At 46.9% G+C, this 25,983-nt stretch overlaps 2 protein-coding genes across 3 annotated transcripts in view; both read left to right on the forward strand.

The window, feature by feature from the left end:
- Positions 1-951: 951 nt before the first annotated feature.
- Positions 952-12,613, forward strand: agfg2 (ArfGAP with FG repeats 2). 2 transcript variants are annotated; one of them, XM_047594631.1, is made up of 14 exons: positions 953-1,428; positions 2,370-2,463; positions 3,914-4,029; positions 4,402-4,546; positions 4,831-4,951; positions 5,040-5,144; positions 5,769-5,801; positions 7,208-7,477; positions 8,461-8,533; positions 8,671-8,714; positions 8,923-9,009; positions 10,455-10,574; positions 11,351-11,421; positions 11,538-12,613. In XM_047594631.1, exons 1-14 carry the CDS (start codon positions 1,262-1,264, stop codon positions 11,583-11,585), a joined length of 1,494 nt encoding a protein of 497 aa, XP_047450587.1. In that variant the 5' UTR covers positions 953-1,261; the 3' UTR covers positions 11,586-12,613. The 2 variants fall into 2 exon arrangements, with proteins under 2 accessions (XP_047450596.1, XP_047450587.1); XM_047594640.1 differs by lacking the exon at positions 5,769-5,801 and having other exon boundaries at positions 952-1,428.
- A 1,157-nt stretch (positions 12,614-13,770) lies between these two features.
- The window catches only part of si:ch73-335l21.1 (insulin receptor substrate 1-B), a 46,084-nt gene continuing 33,871 nt past the window's right edge, over positions 13,771-25,983 (forward strand). Inside the window, exons 1-2 of the mRNA XM_047594606.1 lie at positions 13,771-15,500; positions 25,470-25,771. Of these exons, the coding sequence (XP_047450562.1) occupies positions 15,152-15,500; positions 25,470-25,771 (651 nt within the window). The 5' untranslated portion in view covers positions 13,771-15,151. The remainder of the gene's footprint in view (positions 15,501-25,469; positions 25,772-25,983) is intronic.

The following is a 25,983-nucleotide window of genomic DNA, read 5'->3' on the forward strand; positions in this document are numbered from 1 at the left end:
TGCTGTTCTTTAGTTGTTCCTGGACTGTTTGTGTGTGTGTCAGACTACATCCTGGGTGGGGATGGCTGCCGTTATGAAGGAGTGTCATTGCTATGGGGTGGGGGTTTCCTGGTGTGGTCTAGGTGGGTGCTGCATGTCTACATTGCACTGCATAGGATTATCACATCATGATCATTGTTATTTACTTTTCCTGTCAGTGGTCTTGATGTCGCGGCTGATCAGTGTAACTTTTGTAACTCCGCCTTCTGTCTCTGTTTTATGTTGCCCTCAAGATTGGTCGGACTGATATAAACTGAACTATAATAAGCATTGAAACCGGTATCTGGCTGCTGCATCATTTCCTGGAGTCAATGAGAACCCACAACATCTTTCACAGTCAGTCACAATCTTCTCCATCACTTCCTCACATCCCTGTATGCGAGTAATTTGAATACAGTGTTGTTCTGCTAGACAGGACAACAAATAAAACTGCTGGAGCCTGTTGATATGTTGTCATTTATACCAATCAACCGCATCGATTTGCAAATAAAGACCTCCAAATCAATCGTTAAACAGACTGCCAAGGGATTCCGGTACCTAATAGAGATTTATAACCTAAATCAAATTTGTAAAGCTGCAAATGTTGTATTATCCACAATGGGCCTGAAACACCTCCATAGCAGACATGCAACACATTCAAAACAACGAAAGGAAGCCCTCTCTTATTCCTGTATCTAATAACTAATAACCGTTAAATAAACACACTTTCACGGATGACAGATTATACATTAACATCTTTCTTTTAAAAACATAGCTGTTAATTTTAAAAGGAAACCTGGATCGGAAAACAAACTTTAACCGCCATCCCTAATCTTATCTGTTTGTTAAGGCAAAGTAATCTGGAAATAGCTGTCTCACTGGACAAACAGAGATTTACTGGAAAATACCTTGACCTACAAACAGCTTCGATCGAGTCACCAGTGGTTACATTGGAAGAGATTTTATTTAAAGAAACAGACTGTCAAAAGGTAAAAACGCGACCGACCACCGCAGCGTTTCGTTGCTTTTATTTTGAAGGCGGCCCGTAGCATTTCCGGTGCGCGCGCTGCTTCTCCCGTCCGGCTTGACGCGCCTCTCCTCCCTGTCGCCTTGCATTGGGGTGAAGCTGCATAAAAGCGATTCCATAATGCGGGCGTGAGGTTCTCCGCGTAGTAAACGGAGGGGGATCCAGCGGGAGGAGGGCAACCGGGCTACACCGACCACAGGCACCGGCCACAATAAAATGTCGAACCGAAAGCACCGGGACAACCAGGAGATCTGCGCCCGCAAGGTCCGGGAGCTGGCCCAGTCTGGAGTAAACAAACACTGCTTCGAGTGCAACCAGCCCGGGGTGACTTACACCGACATCACCGTGGGCAGCTTCGTCTGCACGTCGTGCTCCGGAATGCTGTGAGTAAAAAAAAAAAAAAAAAAAAAAAATACCGCCGCGCCTCCGGTTTTTTTTTTTATTTACTGCTCGTGTAGCATCAGCAACACTGACAGATTAAAAGTAGCAGGCCTAAGATTTCACCACCATGCACCACCCAGATATCCAGAAATCAAATGCATTCTTTTTATATTTTAAACAGGGGATTGTTGGTGCAAATGCGGAGGATGTGCGCACACATTAATTTACGCAGTCTCTCTCTCTCTCTGTCTCTCTCTTTCTGTCACACACTCTCTTTCTGTCTCTCTGTCTTTCTCTCGTGCGTGTCTTCCAACAGCTTCACAAACGACAGACCGCTAGTTGGTCATTTTCCAGCTCTGACTTACGTTTCATTTCGTCATGCTGCAGGTTTGACACTACCCCCTCTCTCCCTCCCTCTCTCTCTCTCTCTCTCTCTTACTCACTCTCTCTCTAGGCTCCAGTGTGTGTGTGTGTGTGTTGTGTGTGTGCGCGCGCGCACGCGCGTGCTTGCGTGTGTGTGTGTGTGTGTGGCGTGGTGTCACATTTTGTTCTGCATGTTCAGTCCCAGCACCCCTCAGGAAGACGACTTTCAGCACTTTAGCGAGGGCTATTGCGCAATAACTTGCACATGTATCAGCGGTGTCCCACTTTGTGTCCCCGGCATGGAGAAAACAGGAGGCTCCCGGTTAAAGAAAACAAATGTCTTGTCACAAGGGGTGTGTGTGTGTGTGTGTGTGTGTGTGTGTGTGTGTGTGCGCGGCACATTTCCCCACAACAAATCTTCCCTTAAATTCACAATCACATGTCAAACACCGCCCCCCCCCCACCTGCTCCGTCCCTCTCTTGTTGCCCCAGAGGTGAGGACTGACAACAGATCTTCACGTCTTTCGCTTTCTTGTTTCACTCAGCTTTCCTCCCTTATGTCCCCCCCCCTGTGTCCCAGGAGAGGCCTCAACCCTCCCCACAGAGTCAAGTCCATCTCCATGACGACATTCTCCCAGCAGGAAGTGGAGTTCCTCCAAAACCACGGCAATGAGGTGAGCGATGTTCCACCTGGGAGCAGCGGCCGGGACGCACGATCCGTTGCACCTGTTTTGCCGCTTGACACGGAAAAATAAACATGCATTTTTTTCAGGGTGCTTTCGCCCTTTTCGTTGTTGTTGACTCGCTCAAGTTATCTGAGGCCGTTGGTCTCTTGTTTTGTTTTCGTCTAAGTTCAGGTTTAGGCGTCTCTTTCTGGGTTTTTATGGAATATGAGACGCCTCCTGGAGGCTGCCAGTCAAGCCAGTCTTTGTGGTCGGGCTTTTCTTCTTGGCAAGAATGCTACTGTCCCACAAAAACCACACTTTATTTCCTCTCTGTCTCTATGTCTGTGTGTGTGTGTGTGTGTCTGTGCACAAAACTGGTTCCCAACCTTATTTGAAACCAGGACGCTCCTTCTAAGAGATTTCAAGCTTAAAATGACTCTAACTCAAATTACCAAAATGTTTGTGCCAGGTGCAGGAAAGCTTCCTTTTAAATTTTAGTTATGGAAAAGTGTTAAAAATGTCACACTGTCCTTATATAATACGGGGTCAAATTGTTTTTTTTTTTTGTCCAGTCCTCACAGTTACTGAATAGTCGCTGTAAATGATTAATCCTATATCAATTATATTTTAGGACTGTCGGAGGTCAGTAGCAGCTTAAAAACATTCAATTCAGGTCATGGAACCAATGTATGGAAGAGGATTAATGCCACTGAAAAAATGAAAAAAATAGTGTTTATTTTTTTTCCAGAGAATTCAGGAGAAAAATCTTGGAAAATGTGAAAAAAGTCGCTCTAAAATCTTTCTTTGACGACAAAACTGAATACAGGAAGAAAAGTCAAATTAATTGTGGCACTAATTGCCCTCCGTACGAATCTTACTGCACATACTCACTAGAATTAATCGTTGATATTTGTTGCTTATTCCTTATGTTTGGGTAATTCTAGATGTAACCTCCTTTTTATGTACTGAAATGTAATCGTGTTTTTACAGTAGAAATAAAAAAGGGGGCGCTCCACTGCACCCTCTTTGGGGACCGCTGGTGTGGGCAGCACTCACTCCTGAGCTCATATCACAGCCTGTTTAATCGCGTCTGGGCCGGTGCCCGCTGTTCCTTATTAGCTTGTCGCTGGCCTGGATGTTTGTCCGTGCGGTGGTGGAGCTGTGCACGGTCCGGGTTTTTCTCCTCTTCATCCTCTGAGAGTGATCCAGCCAGTGGTGATTCACTGCCAGTATCATTCGCTGCACTCCAGAGTCTCTCACTGGAGGTGAATCACTGATGAGAGGCTCTGTTTTTCGAGAGATTCTCAGAGACTCGGCTGTCAAACAAAGGCAGGGATTGTAGTTTGATGGTGTACTCGATAGCAATTAGACACAGACACTTCCCGCTCGCTCTGGCTCAGCCTGTTGTGTTTAAAGTCTTTTTTTTTTTTTTTTTTTCCCGGTGTTTACATGTGTCCAGGTCGGGAGGAGGACGTGGCTCTGTGTGTTTGACCCAAAGGCAGACGGCTGCTCCGACATGAAGGACTCTCAGAAGTTCAAAGAGTTCCTTCAGGATAAATATGAGAAGAAAAAATGGTGAGAATTTGTCTTCAGACACGAGCGAAGATTAAGATGTGAAGAGGGCTGCGGCTGATGATTATTTCGACGACTTGATGATTAGGCTCCCGCTTATATTATCTCTTATTAAACCACCTAATTATTCAGAAACCTTTGAAAAAAAAATACCCATTAAGTTAAGCTGTAGCGGTTACTGCTAATTCAAGACATTGTTTCAAAAATAAAGATTTATATGAATATTACTGTTGGCATGCTGCCGTTAGCATTTAGCTAATGGCACCAATGGGACTGAGAACATGTTTCATTATTTGGGGTTTAGTGAAGCTTTCCGGGGATATTTATGAGGACAGTTAATGCCGCGGAATCACTTTATGGCCCCGTCTTTTGCAGGCACTTTTCCAAAAGTAAGAACCGGAGAGATGTGGAGGGTCCTTGGAGTCCGGGGGTCCAAGCTGTGCCCACTTCCCTCGGCCCCCTAGCGGGCCAGCTGCCTTCCCACAACCTGCCCCCCAACGCCCGATCAGCGAGGCCACTGGTGAGAGGATAAATGTGTCTTAACTGAGCGCGAGGTAGATGGTGATGGAGATAAAGTGACAGTACAATAGCGGCATGGGGTTGAAAAGAGGAAGTGAAAAGAGACAAGTTGCTCAAAGAGAAAATGGAAGGGAAAGAAATGACCTGAATTCACTTGCAGAGGCAGGAACTGATGGGTCGGACGGTCGGAGGGCCAGGTAGCCTGGACATCAAAGCCTCCGCTTATGAATTATTGAGAAAGGATGAAAGAGACTCACTCTTTCTCTTCTGTCTCTCGTCCTCTAGTCTCAGTCGCAGCTGCCGTCGTGGGATCGAGCTCCCACCATCTCACCCGCCGACATGCGGACGGACGTGTTCACCGCTCGGCCGTCGCGCTCCCAAAGCTTCAGGGACCCTCCCCTGAAAGGTCGGCGGAGGTTCATCTTTGTCGGGGGAAGCGACATTCGTGGCAAAGGCCTCGTCGTTAACTTTCCGACTGTCTCCGTTCAATGCAGATCCCGCTCTGTGTGGGATAGAAAGGCAGCGGCCGGGATCTCTGTCGTCGGCGCTGGGAGGTCAAGGCCACGCCCCCTCATTCCCCGCACTTCCTCGGCCCTCAGGTGCGCCCCCCACTGGACACGTTCTTCACAAATTTTAGCCTGGGTTGCTGTTGTGTCAAGTGTGTCAAGTCATATTATTAGTTTTTAAAGAAAATGTTCAAATATGTAACCACCTCAATAAGAGCAGACTGGTAGAGGGCTGGTGTAAACATTTAGTTTAAAAAAAGCTTATTCTGATTATAGTTTTGGGGCATGTAAACACAAACACACTTGAGTTGGACTCTCTAATCAGGGTGATTTCCATCCGGTTGACTGATTATTGTTGATCGCTCTATTCTACGAGCCTCTAGCTGGGACATTTGACACCGTGTTGCGATGTCATCAGCCATGACACTCTCCTCTCATGGCTGTTGCCTCTGAGTGTCACTCGGCAGAACTAAGAGAGAAGGAGCTGGTGTTGGAGACATATTTGTCCGCTACAGTCCGGAAATTGGTTAAAAAAAAAAATTCCTCCATCGTGATTCACATGCTTTTCATCAATAGCGGAAATTCGGCGGACTGCTCAGCCGGCCACAGATGACAGCAGTTCCATGTGACACCAGTGACGTTTTCTCCTCTGTTCTCCTCCCTCGATTCCTCCCATGTCTTCCTTTCTGTCTCTGCCTATCCTATCTGACCTCGTAGCCAGTAGCTCTTTCAAAAACCACTTCACTTTAGGTAAGACACGGCACCAGCTGACGCTTCTGAGTGTGTGCTGAATGGCTGAGATCGATGAGCTCTCCCGCGCTGTGCCATTCGTAGCGGATGGCCGATCTATCGGGGTTTGCCCCGCTGTGCATGTGGCTTTATTTCGGAGGGCTGTGAGGAAGAGACGCGGCCGTATTCGTTTAGCTGCCCGAGTCACGCCTGGCCAGTGTCACATACCGCAATTGGGGTCAATATTTTTCGCCATCAGTCAGGTTTCCCACTTCAAAGCTCGGATCTGAAAGCTGGAAGGGTCAAAGACACAGCACGCACACACACACACACACACACACTGTGTCCTCAGAGGAAAAAGTTTAAAGTAAAGCTATTTTTAGGAGCTGCTGCTGCCGCCGCCCCCGTCAGCAGAGGCCTGCTGATATTTCGCACCACGTTGGCGGTGAAGCACTTAGAAACTATGTAGGGCGCAGCTGTAATCCCACGACACACTTTAACATCCCAAACAAGTATTCTAGGAAGTTCAGGTATGCTCTCAGGGATGGGCGCAGCCGCTATCTCCACAGCCTGACACTGAAAACATGATCGCATCCAACAAGCACGCGGCTTGACTTGTGTATGCTTCATATCAACCTGCATCAAGTCAAGTCTGGTCTGGTCTCTGACTTCAAACAGAGTTGCGTTTCATTTTCGTTCCCATGCTAACGGCCTACGGGCTCATGCCAGCATGCTTTGCTGCTAATGTTTGCTCGCTACATGTTGAACAGTGTAGCTTCCTGCCTTTGTTTTACCATCTAACAATTGTGTCTAAGAACCTTTTGGCCGACTGCCACAACTTTCATTTATTTATTTTTTTAACGCTAATGCTTAAAACGACAACACACGCTGAGCTTATCCTGCCATTTACAAGCCTTGCAGCATGATAACATTAGCGTAGCATGGGTTCGTTTGCCGATGCTTCCCGTCGTCTCGCTCCAAGTTTGTCAGATATATGTGTGTCAGCAGGAGTAACGATATAATTTTTATTATTTTTGTTTGAATAGATAAGAGTGAATTAACAGAATTAGGCTTCACGAAGAATTTCTTTTATTAAATTAATTGGAAAGCCTGGAGCTTTGAGTCGTTTTGCGTGATCCTCCTCAGTGGATGTTATCAATGAATTACTTTTTATTTTCTGAGCACTTAAAAGACTTCTTGTCCACATTGGATAATTATCTCACTGTTTTGTGTGAATAAGCGTTTATTGCTTTGTTGTGGTTCAGGTATACAAATGTTTAACTGCTGGTAATTATTATCAGTAGTGATATGTTTTTGAAACAGGAAACATGCAAAGTTTAAGCAACACTTGAATGCTTCACAGGAAGCCTTTTTTTTTCTCTCTCTCTCTTCGCTCTGAGGTTTTAATCGTGTTTTCTCACTCTCAGGTCGCACAGTTTCGGCCTCAGGGGCCACAGGACCCTTCAGGGCCTTCCCCAAGTCTCTCAGCGTGGACTTCGGAGGTCTGAGCCACCCCCAGCAGCAGACTCTGCCCCAGTCTCTGTCTCAACCACAGCAGCAGCAGCAGCAGCAGCAGCAGCACCAGCCTGCGGGTGTGGGCCAGACGACCCCGCCGGTCGGCAGCTCCAACGCCCAGGACAGGTACGCTGCTGTGTCACACCTGGACAGCGTCTTCTCCGACCCGCCCCCTGCTGCAGGTAGGAGATATTTTGAGGTGACGCTTGTATTGCTCACCTGCCGTAAATTTGTTGGGTCTTCAACAGGGGGTCCGGGACCCATAGGGGGTCCGTGGAAGTGCTGCACATTCCATCAGTTTTTGGGGTCCTTGAAAAACATTGCAGATATCTGCTTTAGGAATAAGAGGGCCTTTTTATTTTGTCAGCTAAAAACCGCTAGCTTAATAACAACAGAAATGAATGAACATTTACGTAGCAGAGCTTTGTTTTCCCCCTTTTTCTGCCTCATTAATCATCTCACAACCTTTCAGATTAATCTTGGGGCTCTCAGAAAACGTTGACCTAAACTTCCAGCTGTATAGTAAAGAGCTAAACTTAGCTTCACTTTGACCAGCTACGTTAGCAAAATGCTACGTGCGCATTACTGCTTTGCCTTTAATGAGGAGTAGTTCAGTGTAACAGATAGCTAGGGAGTCAGGGGGGAGAGTTTGAGCGTGCATGTGATACAGATTGTCACGGGCAGCTCAGCTCGGTTGCATAACATCCTTACTCCAAATGCCAAGGCTTTCAGCAGCTGAATTATATTCATTGTGCTTGCTCCAGATCATGTACACGTCTTAATCAAAGCGCCTCGCTGATTCGTTTTAAAACCGGCCACGTTCGTCCGGCGATCCAAGCCGTCCGGTTTAATGCGCGGGATTCATGTGAGAAGCCCTCGAGCTTCCTGCGAGGAGCGTTCTTGTTTTCCTCCTTCATCACAGCCTCCCCTGCCTGCCCCTGAGTACGGAGGTTATTGATTTTCTGCCGCGGCTCACTTTGATTCATATCAGGCTGAACACGGAGATGATATTTAATTTAGTGCATTTGTAATTCCTTTCTTCTCCGATGACTGGCAACAACAGCTTGGACTCTAGTGAGATTTTCACTCATGTTTCCAAACAACAGCAGCACTTGATGTCTTAAATTAGGCCTCATTTCAGGCTTTACGAAATGCTTGTTTGCAGCTCCGCCTGGTGGCCCCCCGCAGTACAACACGCTCTTTGGCAGCAGGCTCTCGTCCAGCTCCACTCCTGCCAGGTAGAAGACAAAAACTGTCGAATCAGCTTCTGTTTAACCTATCAACTCATTAAACAAACAAAAAAAAAAAATCCTGCGTGTGGAAAAATCTAAAGGCCACATTCTGATTGATCTGCTTTTTATTTATTTTTTTCCAGCTCCCCCGGTGTTGATGCTGTCTCCGGCTCCCAAAGCTTTGCAAGTAGGTACCGATCACAGACTCGCATTGATCCCTCCTGCTAACCTGCACCATAATCACATGCAGTTCCTTCATCTCTGAAGCCTCTAATTAGACTGTGAGACTCAGAGCGGTGTTGGTTTAAAAAGGCAGGAATGTACCCTGTTAACCCCACGCACTGTGAATTATCTCCCTGTCTCTTCCCCCCCCTCTCTCTCCCCGTGTGTCTCAGATTTCCCCAACCCATTCAGCTCCGGCTCTGCTTCCCAGCAGCCTGTTGCCCTCTCCCCCAGTAACCCTTTCAGCAGCACCTCGGGAGGTAAGCCTCGCGTCCACGCTCTCGGACGTGTAACCCCCCATACTCTCTGGTTTTAAAATGTTATAAAGTTTCTGCCTCCAGTAGCTTCATGTTAACCAGTTTACACACATATTTTTTTTAAGATAACACTCTCGCATCACAGTTTGTGAAGGAAGTCTTGTTGTTTTACAAAGCCTTATATCATAGGTCTTCAACAGGTGGTCCGTGACCCCTAGAGGGTCCGCGGAGGAACTGCAGTGGGGTCGCAAAATCTTTGGTTGATAAGATATTTTTCATATATTTTTTTAATTTCCTGCTACAAATTTAAATTTCTTTAAATACACATTAACCTGAATCCAACATATCTTAGTAAAGGGATAAAGGATAGATTAATAATGAATGCAAAATGATAATAATGATAATGTATATTTATAAATAGCACTAGGTTGAGTTTAATATAGAGCACATATAGTAGGTAGGGGGTCCCTACTTAATCTCTCCATCAGTTTGGGGGTCTTTGGCCTGAAAATGAAAGACCCCTGCCTTATTTAAACCCTTACTTTTAATCTTATAGTCCTCATGAAACCTACTTCAGTGGACTCTCCCAAACGAACAAAGCTAACATTATGAACAGGTGAGATTAGCGCTCACGCCATGATGTTTCTCTGTGATGGGGTTATGATAGAGTCATAATCATCATGGAAAGTGATGCCGCCTTTTTTTTTGTTAACTTCCCAGCAACATATTTATCTAGTTAGCAGCTTACCGGGAAGACACAGCTTGACTCTGCGCCACCATCTGCTCAGCTGAGATGTGCGCTAGGCTACATCTGCTGCAGACGGTGCTAATAAGAGTTTTGCAAACGACGAAGTTTCTAACCGTCAACCATCTATTAGGCAAAGAAGTATCAATATCTAAAATATCAGGCAAGACTGGTATCGGCGCATGTGGTCCAGTATCGTCCGATAATATCGGTCTGCAGATATATCAATCAGGCTTCACACACTTAAAATGACACGTTTGTCTAAATATTCAAGACATAACTGCATCATATACATCCATAGCGGACCAACAGCTTAAATTAACAAGATGTACGCTTTGTAATATGATCCAACTGATTTGTGGTTAAGAGACAAATACGTAAAACTAGTTGTAAAAAGTGTCTAAAATAATTTCAACTTCCTCGAAGAACAGGAACAGGACAGGAATCAGTTATGATTTAATAAACTATGATAAAAATTAACATTCCTACTTTTTATATCTGAACCAAAGTTTCATTATTAGATTTCTGAGCTCCTCTATCATCTCCGTTTCAGTTATTCATCCGTTTTATGTATCCGCTGCTCATAGCTGCCTCACGCCTCCTGTGGCCTCTCGGTGTAACGTCGGTTCATTTGATGCCAACTGTTTCCCACATAGACTGACATGATCTCCGTCTGATTTTATTTTTTTTTTCTGCTCTCCAGGTGACTCCAGTGCGTTTGTCACCTCGCCCACCTCCGTTTTTCCCCCGTCTGCCTCCTTCCCAGCGCCCGCTACCCAGAATGCATTTCCTCATGAGTCAGCTACCAATCAGGAAACCAACGGTGAGATTTCTTTTCATCTTGTATTAGTCATAGTCGCATGGATTATGCAGACATTGTATTTTATTGAATTGACGGATCCTCTGGGGATGTCGGACCCCCTGATGAAGCGTTTTTTTTTTTTTTTTGGTCTAAACGCCACAGTCTGACTCCGTTGTAGGTAGATCTTTGATGTCGGTTTGGTGTGTCTGTACCTTGAGATGACAAAGACCCACTGTTGTGATTTATTGTCTCATTTATATCATTTACATACACACTGATGGCAGTCAGTCTGCTACTGTAGCCGTGTGTAGTGCATCTGAACGCAGAGCTCACACAGAGACGCCTCACCTCCTGTAGTTCAATAGCTTGAAGACAATGTGTTTGCAATTTACGTTTGAGTGTTGACAACAAACCATATTTCACTGTAATGCCCCAGCGCTAAACCAAAACAACGCGTCACACTGTGAAAAAGGCGTCCTCGCTAGACTAGATTTGGCTCTCCTTCAGCCACGTCTTGGACGGAATCATAGCCGTGCCTCCCTTCGTGACGTCCACCACTCGCGCGCTCGCTGCTGATGAAATCGCTGAGAAGCCGCGATGCACCGACGCGCGGCAAATGTCTCATTATTTCTACGGTGGCCACCAGCAACAGGCCAGGAATACCAATCAACACGCCCAGAACAGAGCTGCTGCTGGAGGCCCGGAGGCTCCGCGGTTTCTGGTTTCAGCGCCTTCTCCACTGAACACGTTTTTTTTTTTTTTCTTTCCTTCCTTCTCTCGTGTCATGTGTGTTGCAGGTTTTGCCTCCTTCCCCACATCCGAGTCTCAGTCCAAAGTCCCTCGGCCGATGTCGGTGAACCCGTTTACGGTGAGTGCCCGCGCGCTGCCTGGAAAACTAGTGGCATATTTTGGCAGAGCCCTCGTGTTTCTGTGAACTCTTTTAACGAGTCCTCGCTGTTGCTGCCTCTCGCTGTTGTCCTACAGGGGAATGTTTACCCCAGTCGGGGGACGTCGAGAAACCCTTTCATCTGATCCCCGCCCCCCGCCCCCTCCTTCCTTCCTTCACCCAACTATCCGACTCTGGGAACCGAGGGAGAAGTGAACTTGAGGAGTTGCTGCCATTTCAATGCCTCTGGAGTATTCTCAACCCCGTCGGGGAGGTCGCTCCCTCCAGCCCTCCCTCTCCGTCTGTGTTTACGTGTTTGTGGAGGAACAAAATGGTGCGAATGTAATTAAGAAAAGTAGTGTGTGTGCGAGAGTGTTGGCCTGCCGTGTTTGTACCACATGTCAAAAAAAAAAGAACAAAAAAAAAAGATGTCTGTGTGCCAGTAGACCCCCACCTCAGGACTCTGTGGGAGTCACGAGTAAACGACGCCTCTATGATTTCTTTTGCAGAAATTCACTCTTATATTAAACACACACACACATGTCGCTGCTGCTATTTTGCTTTTTATCTCCTGCATAGAAGAGCAAAACAAAAAAAAAGAAAAAAAACTAAAAAACAGCCCACCAGTTAAAAGCGTTGTCTCCTTTCTGCTTTAAAAACTTTTTGAGTCTCTTTAATGGACCACAGTTGAGACTCCGAGCCCTGCATCACGAGTTTCCTACAGATGGTTTTAACAGCCTTAACTGCCTCCTGATGCATGTGAATTAGAAAGATAAGGTGGGCTTGTCTCTATACTGTGTGTGAGTTGTGTGACTGTGTGCGTGTGTGGAACTGGTTTGTTTTTGTTTTTGTTTTTTTGTTTTTTTTGTCAGGAAGGATTATCTACGTTTCCACTCTCAGGCTGCATGCGCTTGGAGGGCGAAGAGGAGATGCTACTGAATGTAAAAGCAATTTCAGAATAACTCATGTATGTAAAGAAAAAAAAAAAAGAAAAGAAAAAAGAAACTCGCTTCATGTACCAGACCAAAACCTTTACTCGCTGTTTTTTTTTTCTTGTCAGTTAATATGTAGATAATTTCATCCTATATTTTGCCAAAAAAAAAGAAGATTCATGTAACAAAGTATTTGTAATGGCAAGTATCCATGTTCATAAAATCAGTTTGTTGCTTCTTAAGCCAGGTTGACTCTTGTTTGTTTTTTATTGCTTTGTAAGAAAATCATAAAACCCAACGACACAATTAGCTGCAATGCATTTCCCAAACAGCAGGGGTCGCGGGGTGTTCAGTTTTCTCTGACCTCGTGCGCAAGGTTACTTTTGGATGCATATTGCATAACAGCATGCATACTGCATAGACACAACGCTAGAAAGCCTTTAGAGCCACTAAAATAGAATCTGTTTGAAACATTTATTGGAAATCTTAATGAATTCACATCTACAACACTCTTATTAATAACCCATAGCTAAGGGGTGGAGGTTTCACTGCGCAGCCGGACTGTCCAGACAGATAACAGAAACACACACAGGCCGAGTGCAATAAATAACCTGGAAATGCCTAATATATCCAATTACAGCATCTTAATCCGGGATCATTCTATAAAAATTACTGGAAGAGATTAGGAGATTATGTGACCCCTTAAATTTTATTAATGTGGTGTGACCTTCAACATCATTTATCAGTGATTTTATTTTGTTAGTAATAGAAATTAATCTGCAGCGATAATGTGTCTGCATTTCCAATAAAATAAATAAATACATTTAAAAAAAAAAAAAAAAGCACGGGGGGATTTTTGTTTAACAATAAATAGAACAGGATGGACTCAGAGAAGCGCCAAGACTGAAATCTAAACCCATACACACAGGCTGGAGGGGCTGCTGCTTTCAGGGGCTGTCGGACATGCGGGGCTTGTTTGTTTATTGAAAGCGGCGTAGTTAAACGGAAAAGAGGAGTGTTAAATGGCAAAACGTAACAAATAAGTAATGCAAATATTAGTGGAACAAAACAGAAGAATACTGTTTTATTTACATGTTGACATGAGGGCTGATAAGAAATGTAATAACGATATATAATTACATATTGGATGTCACGTGTTGTTATTTAGTGAACTAAACCAGTTTAATATCCAGTTTTATTTAATCTCACGTTAATGTTTAGGTCCACCAGAATTAGTGACTATATAAAGTGAAGTTTTTGCATTATTACTAAAGTTAAACTAGTGACAACTTTGAATTTCATTTGTCTACAATTGAAATCATCGCAAACTGTTTCTTTTTTTTTTTAAAAGTTTACCCCACTTAAGCAAAGTGTGAACACGTCGAACAGGTACTGCATTATTATTTGATCCTTTGACCTGGTGTTGTTTGTACCTTTGAGCTGACGTGATATATAGTCCTAAAAACAAAGCCACTGGATCTGAAGTGAAATTGAGTGACGCATAAACAAACAAACAAACAAAAAAAAATGAATAAAAGTGGTTCTATCTTGAGCAGAGAGTTAACAGAAAGTCGTTTGAACACATAAAATATTCAAATTACACAATTTAAGGGTGGATTCATGGCTTGAGTTTTAATGTATTTTAAAAAGAAAACACCATCAATAAGTCACCCAAAGGTAGTAATTGAACACAAATGATGCATTAGTTTTATCATTTTCCAATAATCTTTAATTATACATGCACATTCAACGCTTTAAGCTTAAATATTATATTGTTCTTCAGTCTGTGTGTGTATACAAATTCACGCATTACTGCATGGTGCAGTTATTTCCAATACTGTGTGCAGGTCAAACTCTAATTTTCTAATCTAATCTACTTTCAATCATTTTACTAATATTTCAAGTTTTGATTCAGTTTCTAGTCAGCATTTCAGTGACCTGTGTTGTTTTATCATTCTTTGCTTTTCTCGACGTCGCTGCTTTTATGTTAATGAGATTTGGAGCCACCGTTTATCACTAAACGGGGGTTAAGGGTGGTTCAGACGCAACGGCACACACAACTGTCAACGAGGTGGGAGGCGCGCTGTCGGAGTTTGGGGCCGGTCCTTGAACGCAGCGTGTTCCAGAGTACTAGTAGAGCGCTGAGTGACGGAGTCCTGCTCCACGGACACGAGAGCAGAGCAGAGCCGAGCAGGGCAGGGGTGGGGGGACAGACGGACGAGACGGACGAGACGGACAGCCAGCGTGCAGGAGGATGGACTGCGTCCTCTGCGATGTCCACTAAACGGGATTATAACCGCCCCGACAGCTCCTGAAAGCAGCAGCAGTAATAGTAGTAGTAGTTGTAGTGGGAGAGTGGGGGGGAGCTCCGCCGCATGTGCTCGTCTCTGTGCGCCTGGAAAACTTGGCTCTGCACCGGCCGCAAGAAAAGGAAAAGCGAGTCCCCCTCCTCTCCTTAAAGGAAAAAGGAAAAAAGAAAAGAGGAAAAAAGAAACCACGGGAAGCGACGATAACTGCAGCCGCAAACGGACCCCGGGCTCAGGGTTTGACCTCCGGGACTCTCGGCAGCAACAAACCCGACCGACCTCTGCCTCCCCTCTCACATCTCACATGCCTGCGTTGATGTGGTGGGAGAGAGGGAGGGGAGATGTTTGAGCCACCTCGCTAAAACTCGCAGAGATACCACGGGGGGGACAGAAGCGCGAGGAGAAGTTTTTATTTATTTTCGCCGGTGGAGTGGGTGGGAGGAGGGGGGGGTTTAATCGAAGCAGGAGAGCATCATGGAGAGCCAAGCGGCCGAGCAGCCCTGCTACGAGGACGTGCGGAAGAGCGGCTACCTCCGCAAGCAGAAGTCCATGCACCGGCGCTACTTCGTGCTCCGCGCCGCCTCAGAGCGCGGTCCGGCCCGCCTGGAGTACTATGAGAGCGAGAAGAAATTCCGCGGCAAGGCCCCCGTCCCGAAGAAAGTGGTGGCGCTGGAGACGTGCTTCAACATCAACAAGCGGGCCGACTCCAAGAACAAGCACATGATCGTGCTCTACACCCGCGCCGAGAGTTTCGCCGTCGCCGCGGAGAACGACGCGGACCAGGACGAGTGGTACCAGGCCATGGTGGAGCTGCAGTGCAAAAGTAAGACGGAGACACACATACATTACGCGTGCATGCTCCGGTGGAGGGGGGGACGCGCGCGCGCGCGAGAGAGAGCGTGCACGAACACACACACACACACACACACACACACACACACTCGTGTGTTTGAGGCTGTGCACGAGAGCAGAAAACGTGGCAGTGGCTGCAGAAGCGCAGCTTGCAGCAGCAGCGAGAAGCGCACTGCAGATCAGGACATGTTTCGGGTACAGAGCTCTGGAAGACGCGATTATTTAAAACCCCGCCGCAGCTTGCCAAGTCGAGTTTACATAGTTTGGGTCTGTGGCGTGGGTGCCATCGTTCTGCCCCCCCCTCCCTCCTCTCTCTCCCCTTTTCAAAATGCTTCGGATGCTTGTCTGTCGTTTTTTCTCCCACTTTTAAAGCGGACCGGGGCTGTTTACAAACGGGGCCCCTCTGCGTAAACACGGGGCTTCACGCCGACTCTTATCCTCCCCGCTCCTCCTTATCACACCGGTGTCAGGCTTTTTGTGTTTGTTCCCAGACTCCTCGGGCCTTCTCTTCTGCGTGGGCCTCGGCTGTGTGCGAGCTCTGCCTCCCCGTCCCAAACTGCTCAAACACACCCTGCCCTCTTGTTTACCCCCTGCCCGCTTTTCTGCTGACACTGCAATATTACACCAGGCATCGATCCCAGAAACCCCCCCAACCCCCCTCCCTAAAAAGAAAGCTGCACCAGGTTCAAGCACATAAACACATTGACACCTCTCAGCCGTGACTCATTCATTAAGCTCTAATATTTATCTCCTGATGGAGGAGTGATGAGAGAGTGCTTCAAATGTCCTCCCCACGAAAACCAAACCAAAAAAAAAAAAAGAAATTATCACCCATGTAGACCCCTTCTCCCCAAACGGTGTCCGTCTATCAGCCCGCTGTGTAAACACAGCTGTCTGCGCAATAGTGGTGAGCACAGCAGCTTTGAATCACCTGTTCGGCCCTCCTCCCACCGGCCACCGCCAGAGACCAGACAGGCCACAAGGGACACATGACGCAATCCTGGCAAACTGATAGGAGTTCAAGGTGCTTCTTGCGCCTGACCTGCCGCCCGGTTACATAAAGCAGCTGGTTAGTGACAGGGAGGGAATTAACCCGAGGAAAGAGAGAGAGAGAGAGAGATCGAGGCCAAATATTATGGCAGTTTTGGTTGGTTTGCAACCTCCAGAAAGTTGCCCGTGAAGGGTGCGCCGAGGGATTTGCATTTGGTGACCTCGCGCGACAAAACTGAGCGTGTGCGTCCGCGTCCGCGTAAACCCACTGCTCTCAGTTACCTGAGGTGGGAGAGGGAGTAGACACGTTCTTTTCCACGCAGACCTTCCCTCACGTTCAACCGGAGGCGCTTTAAAGTGCAAATAATTCAACCCCTGTTAATAAGTGGTTGTGTGTGTAAAGGTCAGATGTGTAGAGACTCCTGCGTTCACAGGCTGCAGCTCAACAGGTGAGCGCTCTCCGAGGAAACCAGACGGTCTCGAACTGCCACCGCTGCCGCCGCCGGCCGTGGAGACGGCCCCCGGTGTGCTGGGCCCGCGGCTCCCCGTCCCCTTCCTTTGTCGCCCGGAGCGTCGGGTTTCTCGTGTAAATCACCCCCTCGCCGACAGTGACAAAGGGCTGCGGCCGGCTGCTGTGTAAACTCGCGCGCTGGCAGCCTTTCTCTTGTGGTATGTGCTGCAGCTTCACATAAAACGCAAAGGCCACACATGCATACATGCAGTACGTGATGCAGAGGGAGGAGGAGGAGGAGGAGGAGGAGGAGGCGGCGGCGGCGGCGGCTGAGCTGCAGGTTCACGCCCAATTGCTGCCTAAACCTGCATGTGTGAAAATAGCTTGAACACACTCGCACACATGTTGCACACTACGCCGTTGGGATTCCTTCCTGTAATAACCCTGCTCTGGTATGTGCAGCTCATACACTGTTTCAAGTATCTTGATTGAACCGCTCTCCGCTCCTCCGCCTCCTCCTCCTCCTCCTCCTCCTCCTCCTCCTCCTCCTGCCTCATTTGCTGTCACTCTGCAACAGCGAAAGATCCGTCCTCAGCTCGTCCCCGGCGAGGAAAGGGAAGAATTCACACACGGGTTTAGAAGCTGAGTGGCGCGGCGCCAGGAGATGCTGCACAGTCTCTCCTAGCATAGTTTCCAAAGGAACACTCCCTCAAATCTGATACCTGTGCGGCTGCTCGTGTCGCCTCTTTAAAGCCCGTCTGTTGCTCCAGGGGGTGAATCTCCCAGAAGCAAAAACCTCAGCGGGAGGTTTTAACGGTTCAAGCCTCTGTTTCTCTGAACGCGTGTTCGTAAAGGCCGCGGGCACGCTTGCAGTGGAATCACAATAAACAGCGTCCATGCGGTCGTGTGGGGCTGCTGACTTGGCAGAGTCGCCCAAAACAGAACCAGAAGCCGTCCAGAATCAGCCCCTCTGGAGCCGGCGGTAATTAAACCTGAGCCAGCTGCCGCGCAGGGCAGGATCCCAGTTATTTATTCAGCTGAATCCTCTAAGACCCTTTTAGGCCTGCGAGTACAGTATCGGGCTCGAGGGCAGCTATTTGCACAACTATTAGGAGTCAGTCGAGTGTGTAAAGGTCCAACCTCAACGGCGCGGGCCGCGGCACGCAAGGGAGAGAAGGGAGGCGGCAGCAGGGGGGGAAAAACCCGCTCCGCTCCTGGCGACACCTCGAGAGTCGCTGTTGACCCCAGTAAAAGATTACGGGGCAAACTTTGGAGTCGGTGGCACTCGACGATAGAGAGGCACTATCTGCAAACACACCCACACGCTCGCAAACGTGCCAAAGCAAACAAAGCCAAAAAGGAGATAGAGCCCGACAGCGCGGCCCCTGATTTACGGCGCGAGAGGGGAATTAATCTGCAGACATTTTGATAAACGCTTAATTGCTTTGGCTATTTGGCAAGTAGAAAATAAAGAAACGAGATCTGGTTACGGCATCTCCTGTTCAAAAATTCGCTCCTTCATCATATGTCTCATGTGGCAGCCGTCACTTCACGGCGTAACAAAATGCAGCAGCGACTAGTGGCGCACGGAAGTTTTTTACTGGTTCCAACTTCTGAAATGGGAGGATTTGCTGTTTTTTTTTCCTCTATCACCTATAATGATCAGATAAACATCTTGAACATGGGTGTCGGTTCAACGTTTTGGACGTTATACAAAGATGACCCTTAGTAGTACTTTCTGCCATTTTAGCAACCAAATTACAGATAATCTGCCGGCCCTCCAACTGAGAGCTGCTTCTGTTCGCCTCGACGGTTTTGCTTGCGATCCTCCGAGGTCTGATAACATCGCTGCCGTGCTGTAAATCAATGTGGAATTCAGTTTTCCGCCTTCAAAGAGGTCCTCGTTTTGAACGCTGAGCTGCGACATCTGTTTCCAAACGCGACGCTGTGGTTAGTCAGACCAGCGCTTCCTTCGCTGTAATCCGCCGTTTGATGTGAGAAATATCGCCACGTCGCTTCTGACAGCTTCAAACAAATGCGCCCGGGGTCACGGCGCGTCGAGTGGGGAGAGTGTTTCCGAATCTCACCGCAAGTTTGACGAGAAGTTGTGTTTTTTTTTTTTGTTTTTTTTTGTTTGTTTTTTTTTTTGTGTCACTTGGCTGCTCCTGCCCGTGAGATCTGGAGCTCGCCTTTGGCAGGCTGAGCCGGGCGATTAAATCTTAAGCCGCGCTTAAGCGCTGCTCATCTCCCTAATTAGGCAGCAATTATTGTCTCAAGGGTCAGCCACTGGTGGCACAGTAGTGCCTGTGTGCTGACAAAGTCGGAGGCGGACTGCCGCGCACTGTTTCACTGTTTCGTCTGCTGGAGTGGAGCTCCGGCTGAAGAGCTGCCATGGGGTATTTCCTCTGCATAAATAGCTTCAGCACATTAACACCCTGTAATTGCATTTACAACAAGCCGGTCTTGGGCACGGCCAGCCCCGGCTTGCTGTGATGGTGCAGCTCTTTGCGTTACAGTAAAACATCGTGTAGTCAGGGGGGGAAAGGCCTCGAGCGCCCTGCTACTACTACTACTACTGCTACTACTGCGGGTCGGGCTCGGCTCGACGCTGGAGCAGCGAGTCAATTAAGCGCTCCGGTTTGATCGACGGCGAGGCCGCGGCCCTTTTAGTCAACGAGTGCCAATATGTTGAGCACGACAGAGCCAGCGGGGCTTTGGATGCATAGTAACCTTTAATAGCGGCGCCGTATTGATCGCGGCTGGTTGATACTGGCCCATTACCGCTGTCAGCTGGGGTGGGGTGGGGGTGGGGGGGTCGGGGAGTTCACGAGTTGGTATTTATCAGCCTTCACGGTGAATGCATTAGATGCACCGATTGAAATTAGTGAAAAGTCTTCCTCATTACTTCCCGTGCAGGTCCTCTGGGAGACGTAGAGTAAGCTGTGCTTTTACACCAGTGTGTAGACCGAGAGGAATTCTGCCTTTTTATCTATCTACCTGTCTGTAGTATTAATAGTTTATCTCCACATATAAGCACTGTTCTCGATAAAATATACCACTTTTTCCTCCGGGTCGATATGTCAGATGTTCTCACTTCTTACCATTTTGAGGTTTTCTTGTATTTTAAATTCATTTTACTGATACCGTGTAGCAAAGTTTAATACATGCAGTATCATTTGGCTGTGAATCACTTTAACCTGAGTGTAGGGTTATATTTAACAGAAGACACCCTAACCCAGATCCAGTTTTCTTTTAAAAACCACCTTCAAGTTACTTTCAACCCACGAATCAGACAAAACGCCTGGATGTGTACACAGGTCCATACAGTATGTATGAAGCTGGAAACCTCTCTACTACACCTAATACGAACTTGATAGAGTCCATCTTATTCCTGCGTTTACATTTACAAGTATTACATTTAGAAACAACATTAGCACACTCCCATATGCCCTCCGTCCAGCGTCTGTCTCCACTTCAACATCTCAAAGGTTTCGTCATTTGCCGTACTCGTAAAAGACGTCGTAGCAACATTGCATCATAAACCTTTTATAGTTTATTTTATCAACGTGTGTTATACCAGGTAAACTCCACAGGTCCAGAACGATGGAGGACTGTGACACCAACTGCGAGGCCGTCTGTGTCTCGGCCAAAAAGCTGCACTTGAACACACCTCAGAAGCTACGTAATTCAAAAAGGGAAACCAGAAGAGCTACTTTTAGCTTTTTCTGGCTGGGAAGCCTGGAAGGGATACAAACCGTCTCACACAGTTGGCCTCTCCGGATGCTGATTAGTTGCTGTACGGTCCAGTCACTCGATGATCACGTTGTTGTGACGTATGGGTATTTGAACGTTCAGATCAGATGATGTAAAAACTTTGGTGTTGCTTCTCTGCGATCTGAGCAGCCAATCAAAATTATCTCTGGCTCTGTTGATGCGCGGCTCCGCGTCTGCTGACAAGTTGTCGTCAGTGGTCCGACAAGTGGCAACAGCGCGGGACACACCTCCTAACTAGGGTCAACATGGGTGTGTCACGAGCTGCAGGTCACAAACAAAAGCACGTTTCCAGAACACAAAGGGTTAAAACTACACATTGCAGTAACAAGGTGAGGTGGTTATTACTTTACAGACGGACTCATTTGTCTCTTCAATAATGTCAAGGTAACACTGCACAGTGGTCAGATTAACATCGACTTCCCCTCTCACTGCAGTACTGTGACCTCATTTCTCTGCTCTTACAATGTATTTCATAGTGCTGCTGCCATTGACTGACAAAAGTTCACTTTCCCAAGAACATATTATTTTGTTAAAACGGAATATTGGAAGTGTAGGAGCCTGAAAACCACGATTGTAAAAGAGAGGTAGTGTGTTTTTCACACTGAACTGTCTCCAAATCCTATTACTGAGGCTGAATATTTTCTAATTCTCAGCCAGAGCCACTGCTAACGTCCAAGATGGCTGCCAGTTTGGTGCTGCGTTTTTCTTTTTTTTTTCCTTAGCTTCAGCTGACTTTCACGCAGCTTTTGTTCTTCTCAGAGGACAGCAGCCCTCTCAATGCGTCACCAATAATTTCACGCGCTTACGTGTGTGCGTATGTCTGCCTAACGCAAACCACATGTGAAAATTTACCCTCGGGCGGCCGCTGTTGTTTGGGAAGCATTGTGTCCCTGAGTGTGGGCCCAGATCGGGGGGGGGGGGGGATTTACAGATGTTTGAGGGGGACGACGAGCCCGGGAAGTGGAGGAGTTGAAAAGAGGAAAGTGGGCGCACATGGCGGCCAGAGATTAGGCCGACTGTTTGCTCTGCTGGGTGGCTCACTTGTCGCTCGAGTTCGGATGAAAAGTCCTCCACAGCTGGCTCCTATCTGTGTGAGCTGCTCGCGGGGCGGGGTGGTTTGGGGACACGGTAGCTGATATAAGGGGCACAGAACAGGGTTCAGCTCGCGCGAGTTACTGTGCAGCGGTTTGCGGCGTTATGGCGCAGCACAGCGTGTTGGGGCAATGAGGTCAGAAACTTGAAAAGGAACCCGGCGAGAGCCGTTCGGTTCACTGCCAGGAGTAGTTTTCCCTGATTTACAGGCTGCATTAGCTAACTAAGAAGAAGTCTTGCTATAAATTTGAATCATTTAACTTTCCTATGCTGCGAATCCAAACACTTTTTCATAGGAGCGACGCATTACTTGATTGTGACTTAAAGGTGGCAGAGCACACACAGTGGAGACTCTAGACTTTTGCGTTGCTGTGCAGCTTAAAAATTAGCCATTTGGATTTTAAAAACTCCGTCTCATATCAGCTAGAAGCCTGCGCAGCGGCACAGTTTCTAAGCCCCACGTCCTAGTGTGATAACAATGATAAGGATCATGCTCAGAGAAGAGCTGTCAATACCCAGCAGGAGTAAATCCGACACCTATACACCGCCTATACCCCACGCTCATCTCCTTTAAAGCCCCCACCTTCAGCGCCATTAACTCAGTTGACAGCAGTTACACAGGGTTAGATTATGGCCTGTGTACGTACAGTCTGTGATTTCGAGGGAGGCAGCGCAAGTTTCGAAAATAAATCGCCATGAATAGACGCCAGTGTTGCCCATGTTGGTTGCCACTCTCCGGCCGCACATAAGACGACAAGTCTCATGTGTGGTCGTGGCTAACATGGAGTAAACAACTGCTCCTTGAATAAGCCAGTGTAAGTAGTTTTACAGGTTGCTCGAGAAAAAAAAAAGGGGGAGTGTGACGCCAAGACACCTTGCGTGAACCCCTTCGGCCCGACGTAGACGCCTCCTCAAGGTTGCGTGAAGGTTGGCCCGAGTGTTTTTGCTGCACACACCGCCCTTGCTCAACCAGCGAGGTTTGCGCTGATGCTTCATTACCTCCAGGTGCGTTTCGCTTTCATGCGCTTCCGGCTTCAGCTCCTTAGATTGATATCCGGCTGAGGGCCGTTCCGTGTTTTGCTGAGGGTTCATTATGTTGGATAGGGGAGTGCGCCGCACGGAAGTTGACCGGCTGATAACCTCTTTATGCAAAATGAAAACATAAAAAATGCACTGCTTTCTTAAAAGCCATCTCCGGTGAGTACCACACTGCCATAAAGATACCCCAGGGGGAATCTAGGTGATATCTATAATTCATGCCGCTCAGTGTAGAATCAAGCTCGGCTTTATGTAACCGCAAGCAAAGGTCTGTGATGCCTGATCGGGCCTAATCTGTCTTCATCTCTGTGTGATTCTAGCGAAACCTCCTGAAAGGTTCGCAATGCTTTGGAGAGTTTTCGATAAGTATGCATAGCCGGACTTGCCCTGAGATCAAGGGGGGAGGGGAGGGGGGCGTGTAAGTGCTGTTGAGGGCAAAGCCGATCTTTAAGGCTGCACTGTACTCAAAACAAACAGCGCATTTATGCCCTCGTCAAGACACAGTAAATGGCCTCTTGAAAAGGAAAAGATACTCTTTGCGGAACAAGCTGTACTGCAATCTGAGTCAATCTCAAGAAGCAGTGAGCTAAAAAAAATATTTAAAAATAAAGTAACCCCCTAATTAGATGCATCTGAAGGCCTCTTTTCCCCCCTCTGTAATTGCCCTCCGATATCTCTGCAATCTCCCGCAGTCCCTCATTCTCCTGGTCCCCACTGAAAAGTCCCGAAACCATTTCTTCCTGTTGTAAATCTAAATCGAGGAAACAAACAGGGATTCTTGCACAGAGGCCCTTGCACACAGAAAGAAAAATAGCAGTACATGAAACAAGCATGCATGGCCTTGAGTGAGTCATCTAATGTAGGGGGAGTGCCTCCACACAGCCTCTAAGCCGCAGCTAGCTTTTCACAAAACATCTATTCTGGGTCCTTTTCAAGTTTCGAGCGAGCTGTCCTGAAATTTTCAGGGAAGGAAACTAGAACAAGATGCAGAGTCTTCTCCCTCTTTTGCAATCACGAGTGGGGGAAAAAAATGCGGAGATCTGGGGAAATATTTGTCATAATGGTAACTCAGTTGATATGGCGTCCACGGTGCGAGCTGCGGCTTTTCGTCTGCATATGGTTGTCATTGTTAGAATTGCAGCAGAGGCACAGTGAAGGGAGACCAAACACACGCAGAGATACATGGATATATTTGTAATGCTGTGGGCTGGCTCTGTTATGGTTAGCCTGATTGGGCCAAAGTCATCGGTTAAAGTTTTAAACTATGATGTTTCATGTTTCACTCACGTGTCATAAAACTGCTGGTCTCATCAGTTTGTCAAGGTTCCAGGTGTGGAGGGCCGATGAGGCAGGTGCTGGAGTTCATCATAATGCACAAAGAATACCCTCTCCCATAATGGGGCCGAGTGAGAATATTTCTGTTTGTTTCTTCAGGTTAGACATGTACTTTGATTCTGTGTTGTACATAGTTATCGTGTCCTGGCATATCCAACCTGGCGTTATGACAGAAACTGTGAGTGATGTGGTATACAAACTTTTTAACGTGGTTCCTCAAAGAAGAATAAGAACCACCCTGAACATGAGTCACACAATGTGTTCCCATAATCTGTTTTAGTCAACAGATGTGAGGCCCTTTGTGGTTGGAAGTAAATGAGCTTAGAGGTGATAAATTCGCAGGCAGTGTCACTAGCTGCTGACTGAGATTCACATCAAGATAGCAATATAAGGTACTTTCCCAGGACAATAAGAACATTTCTTCCTCCAAATCTTTGAACAATGCAGCGACTTTAGACGTAGTACCGGTGGATAAATATTAAGTGGTTAAAATGACTTCCCTACCTTTGTTTGGCACCTACTAGGCCTGGATCAGATATCACCTAGGCCTTTCTCTCCTGTGTTTCATCGCTTCTCAAATCCCTACTGTATGAATACAACACTTAACACAAAGGATGAATGGACTGCTTGTAAGGCTGCTAAAAGACTACAGTTTATTAGTTTACAAGACCTAGTATTTTGGTCAGTGGAGCAGCTCCAGGAAATGGCTCTTCAGCTCTTTTTTTTATTTTATTATTATTTATTTTTTTATTGTGATTTAATGCCCTCAGGTTTCTGCCATCAGTTTTCTTTGGAGAAGATTCACCTTTCCACAATTGTTTGTTTTTCTTTCATGACCATCAGTTTTGTGCAGCACTTTACTTGCCAATAGTTTAATTTTTCCACACTGGTGGTGCGTTTGTGTGTGTCGGGGTGTTTGTGCACGCTTGACAAATGAGACTCCAGTTATGGAGCCTGCAGGTACACTGAGCCCGTCTCGCAAGGGGGGTGCATGCTCTGTTTGAACACAGATCTAGTTTAAAAATCAGTGAAAAGCTCCGTATCAGCACAGCTTGCATAATAACGGTACCTTGCCCTCCACTAAAGGGTAAATAGTGGTGGTTTGACCTGGTATTTCCTGCATGAAGGTCATGTCAGTGCTGTGTAGCAGCAGTTGTATTTGGGAATGTTCTTTATAAATACTACTGTACGAGTCACAACCTCATCCTTTTCACACCAGCAACATTCTAATCCCCTTCTGTTTCTGTCTTATCCCTGAAGGTAAGAATCCCACGGAAAATGGAGCCGCGGGGGACTACGGAGTGCCAAATCCTGGACCTGCATTCAAAGAGGTGTGGCAGGTTAAAGTGTGGCCCAAAGGCCTGGGTCAGGCCAAGAACTTGGTTGGCATCTACCGCCTTTGCCTGACTGACAAGACAGTAAACTTTGTGAAACTCAACTCTGATGCCGCCGCTGTGGTGCTGCAGCTGATGAATGTGAGACGCTGCGGCCATTCGGAAAACTTCTTTTTCGTTGAGGTGGGACGCTCCGCTGTGACAGGCCCGGGCGAGTTCTGGATGCAGGTGAGTCTGTAATCTACAGTCCCTGTTATTTAAAACCCCAATCTCACATAAATGTGAAGTACCTATAATCTGTAGAATGAAAGAAACATCAAAGTATGTGATGTTTCGCATATGCGGTTAAATTAATTCCAGAAGGATTTCATATGTATAAAAAAGACAGTCAAAACTTGGTTTCTATGAAAATTTCTATGATTCAATGTTTAAAAATAAAC

Source organism: Mugil cephalus, chromosome 1 (assembly GCF_022458985.1).
Source record: "Mugil cephalus isolate CIBA_MC_2020 chromosome 1, CIBA_Mcephalus_1.1, whole genome shotgun sequence".
In the NCBI taxonomy this organism is placed as follows: Eukaryota; Metazoa; Chordata; class Actinopteri; order Mugiliformes; family Mugilidae; genus Mugil; species Mugil cephalus.

Bases quoted from the DNA above. Each gene is read 5' to 3' on its own strand.
- agfg2 (XM_047594631.1), top strand. From the start codon at position 1,262: ATGTCGAACCGAAAGCACCGGGACAACCAGGAGATCTGCGCCCGCAAG. The intron at 2,464-3,913 runs GTGAGCGATGTT...ACATGTGTCCAG, and splicing joins TCCAAAACCACGGCAATGAG to GTCGGGAGGAGGACGTGGCT. The intron at 4,952-5,039 runs GTCGGCGGAGGT...CGTTCAATGCAG, and splicing joins CAGGGACCCTCCCCTGAAAG to ATCCCGCTCTGTGTGGGATA.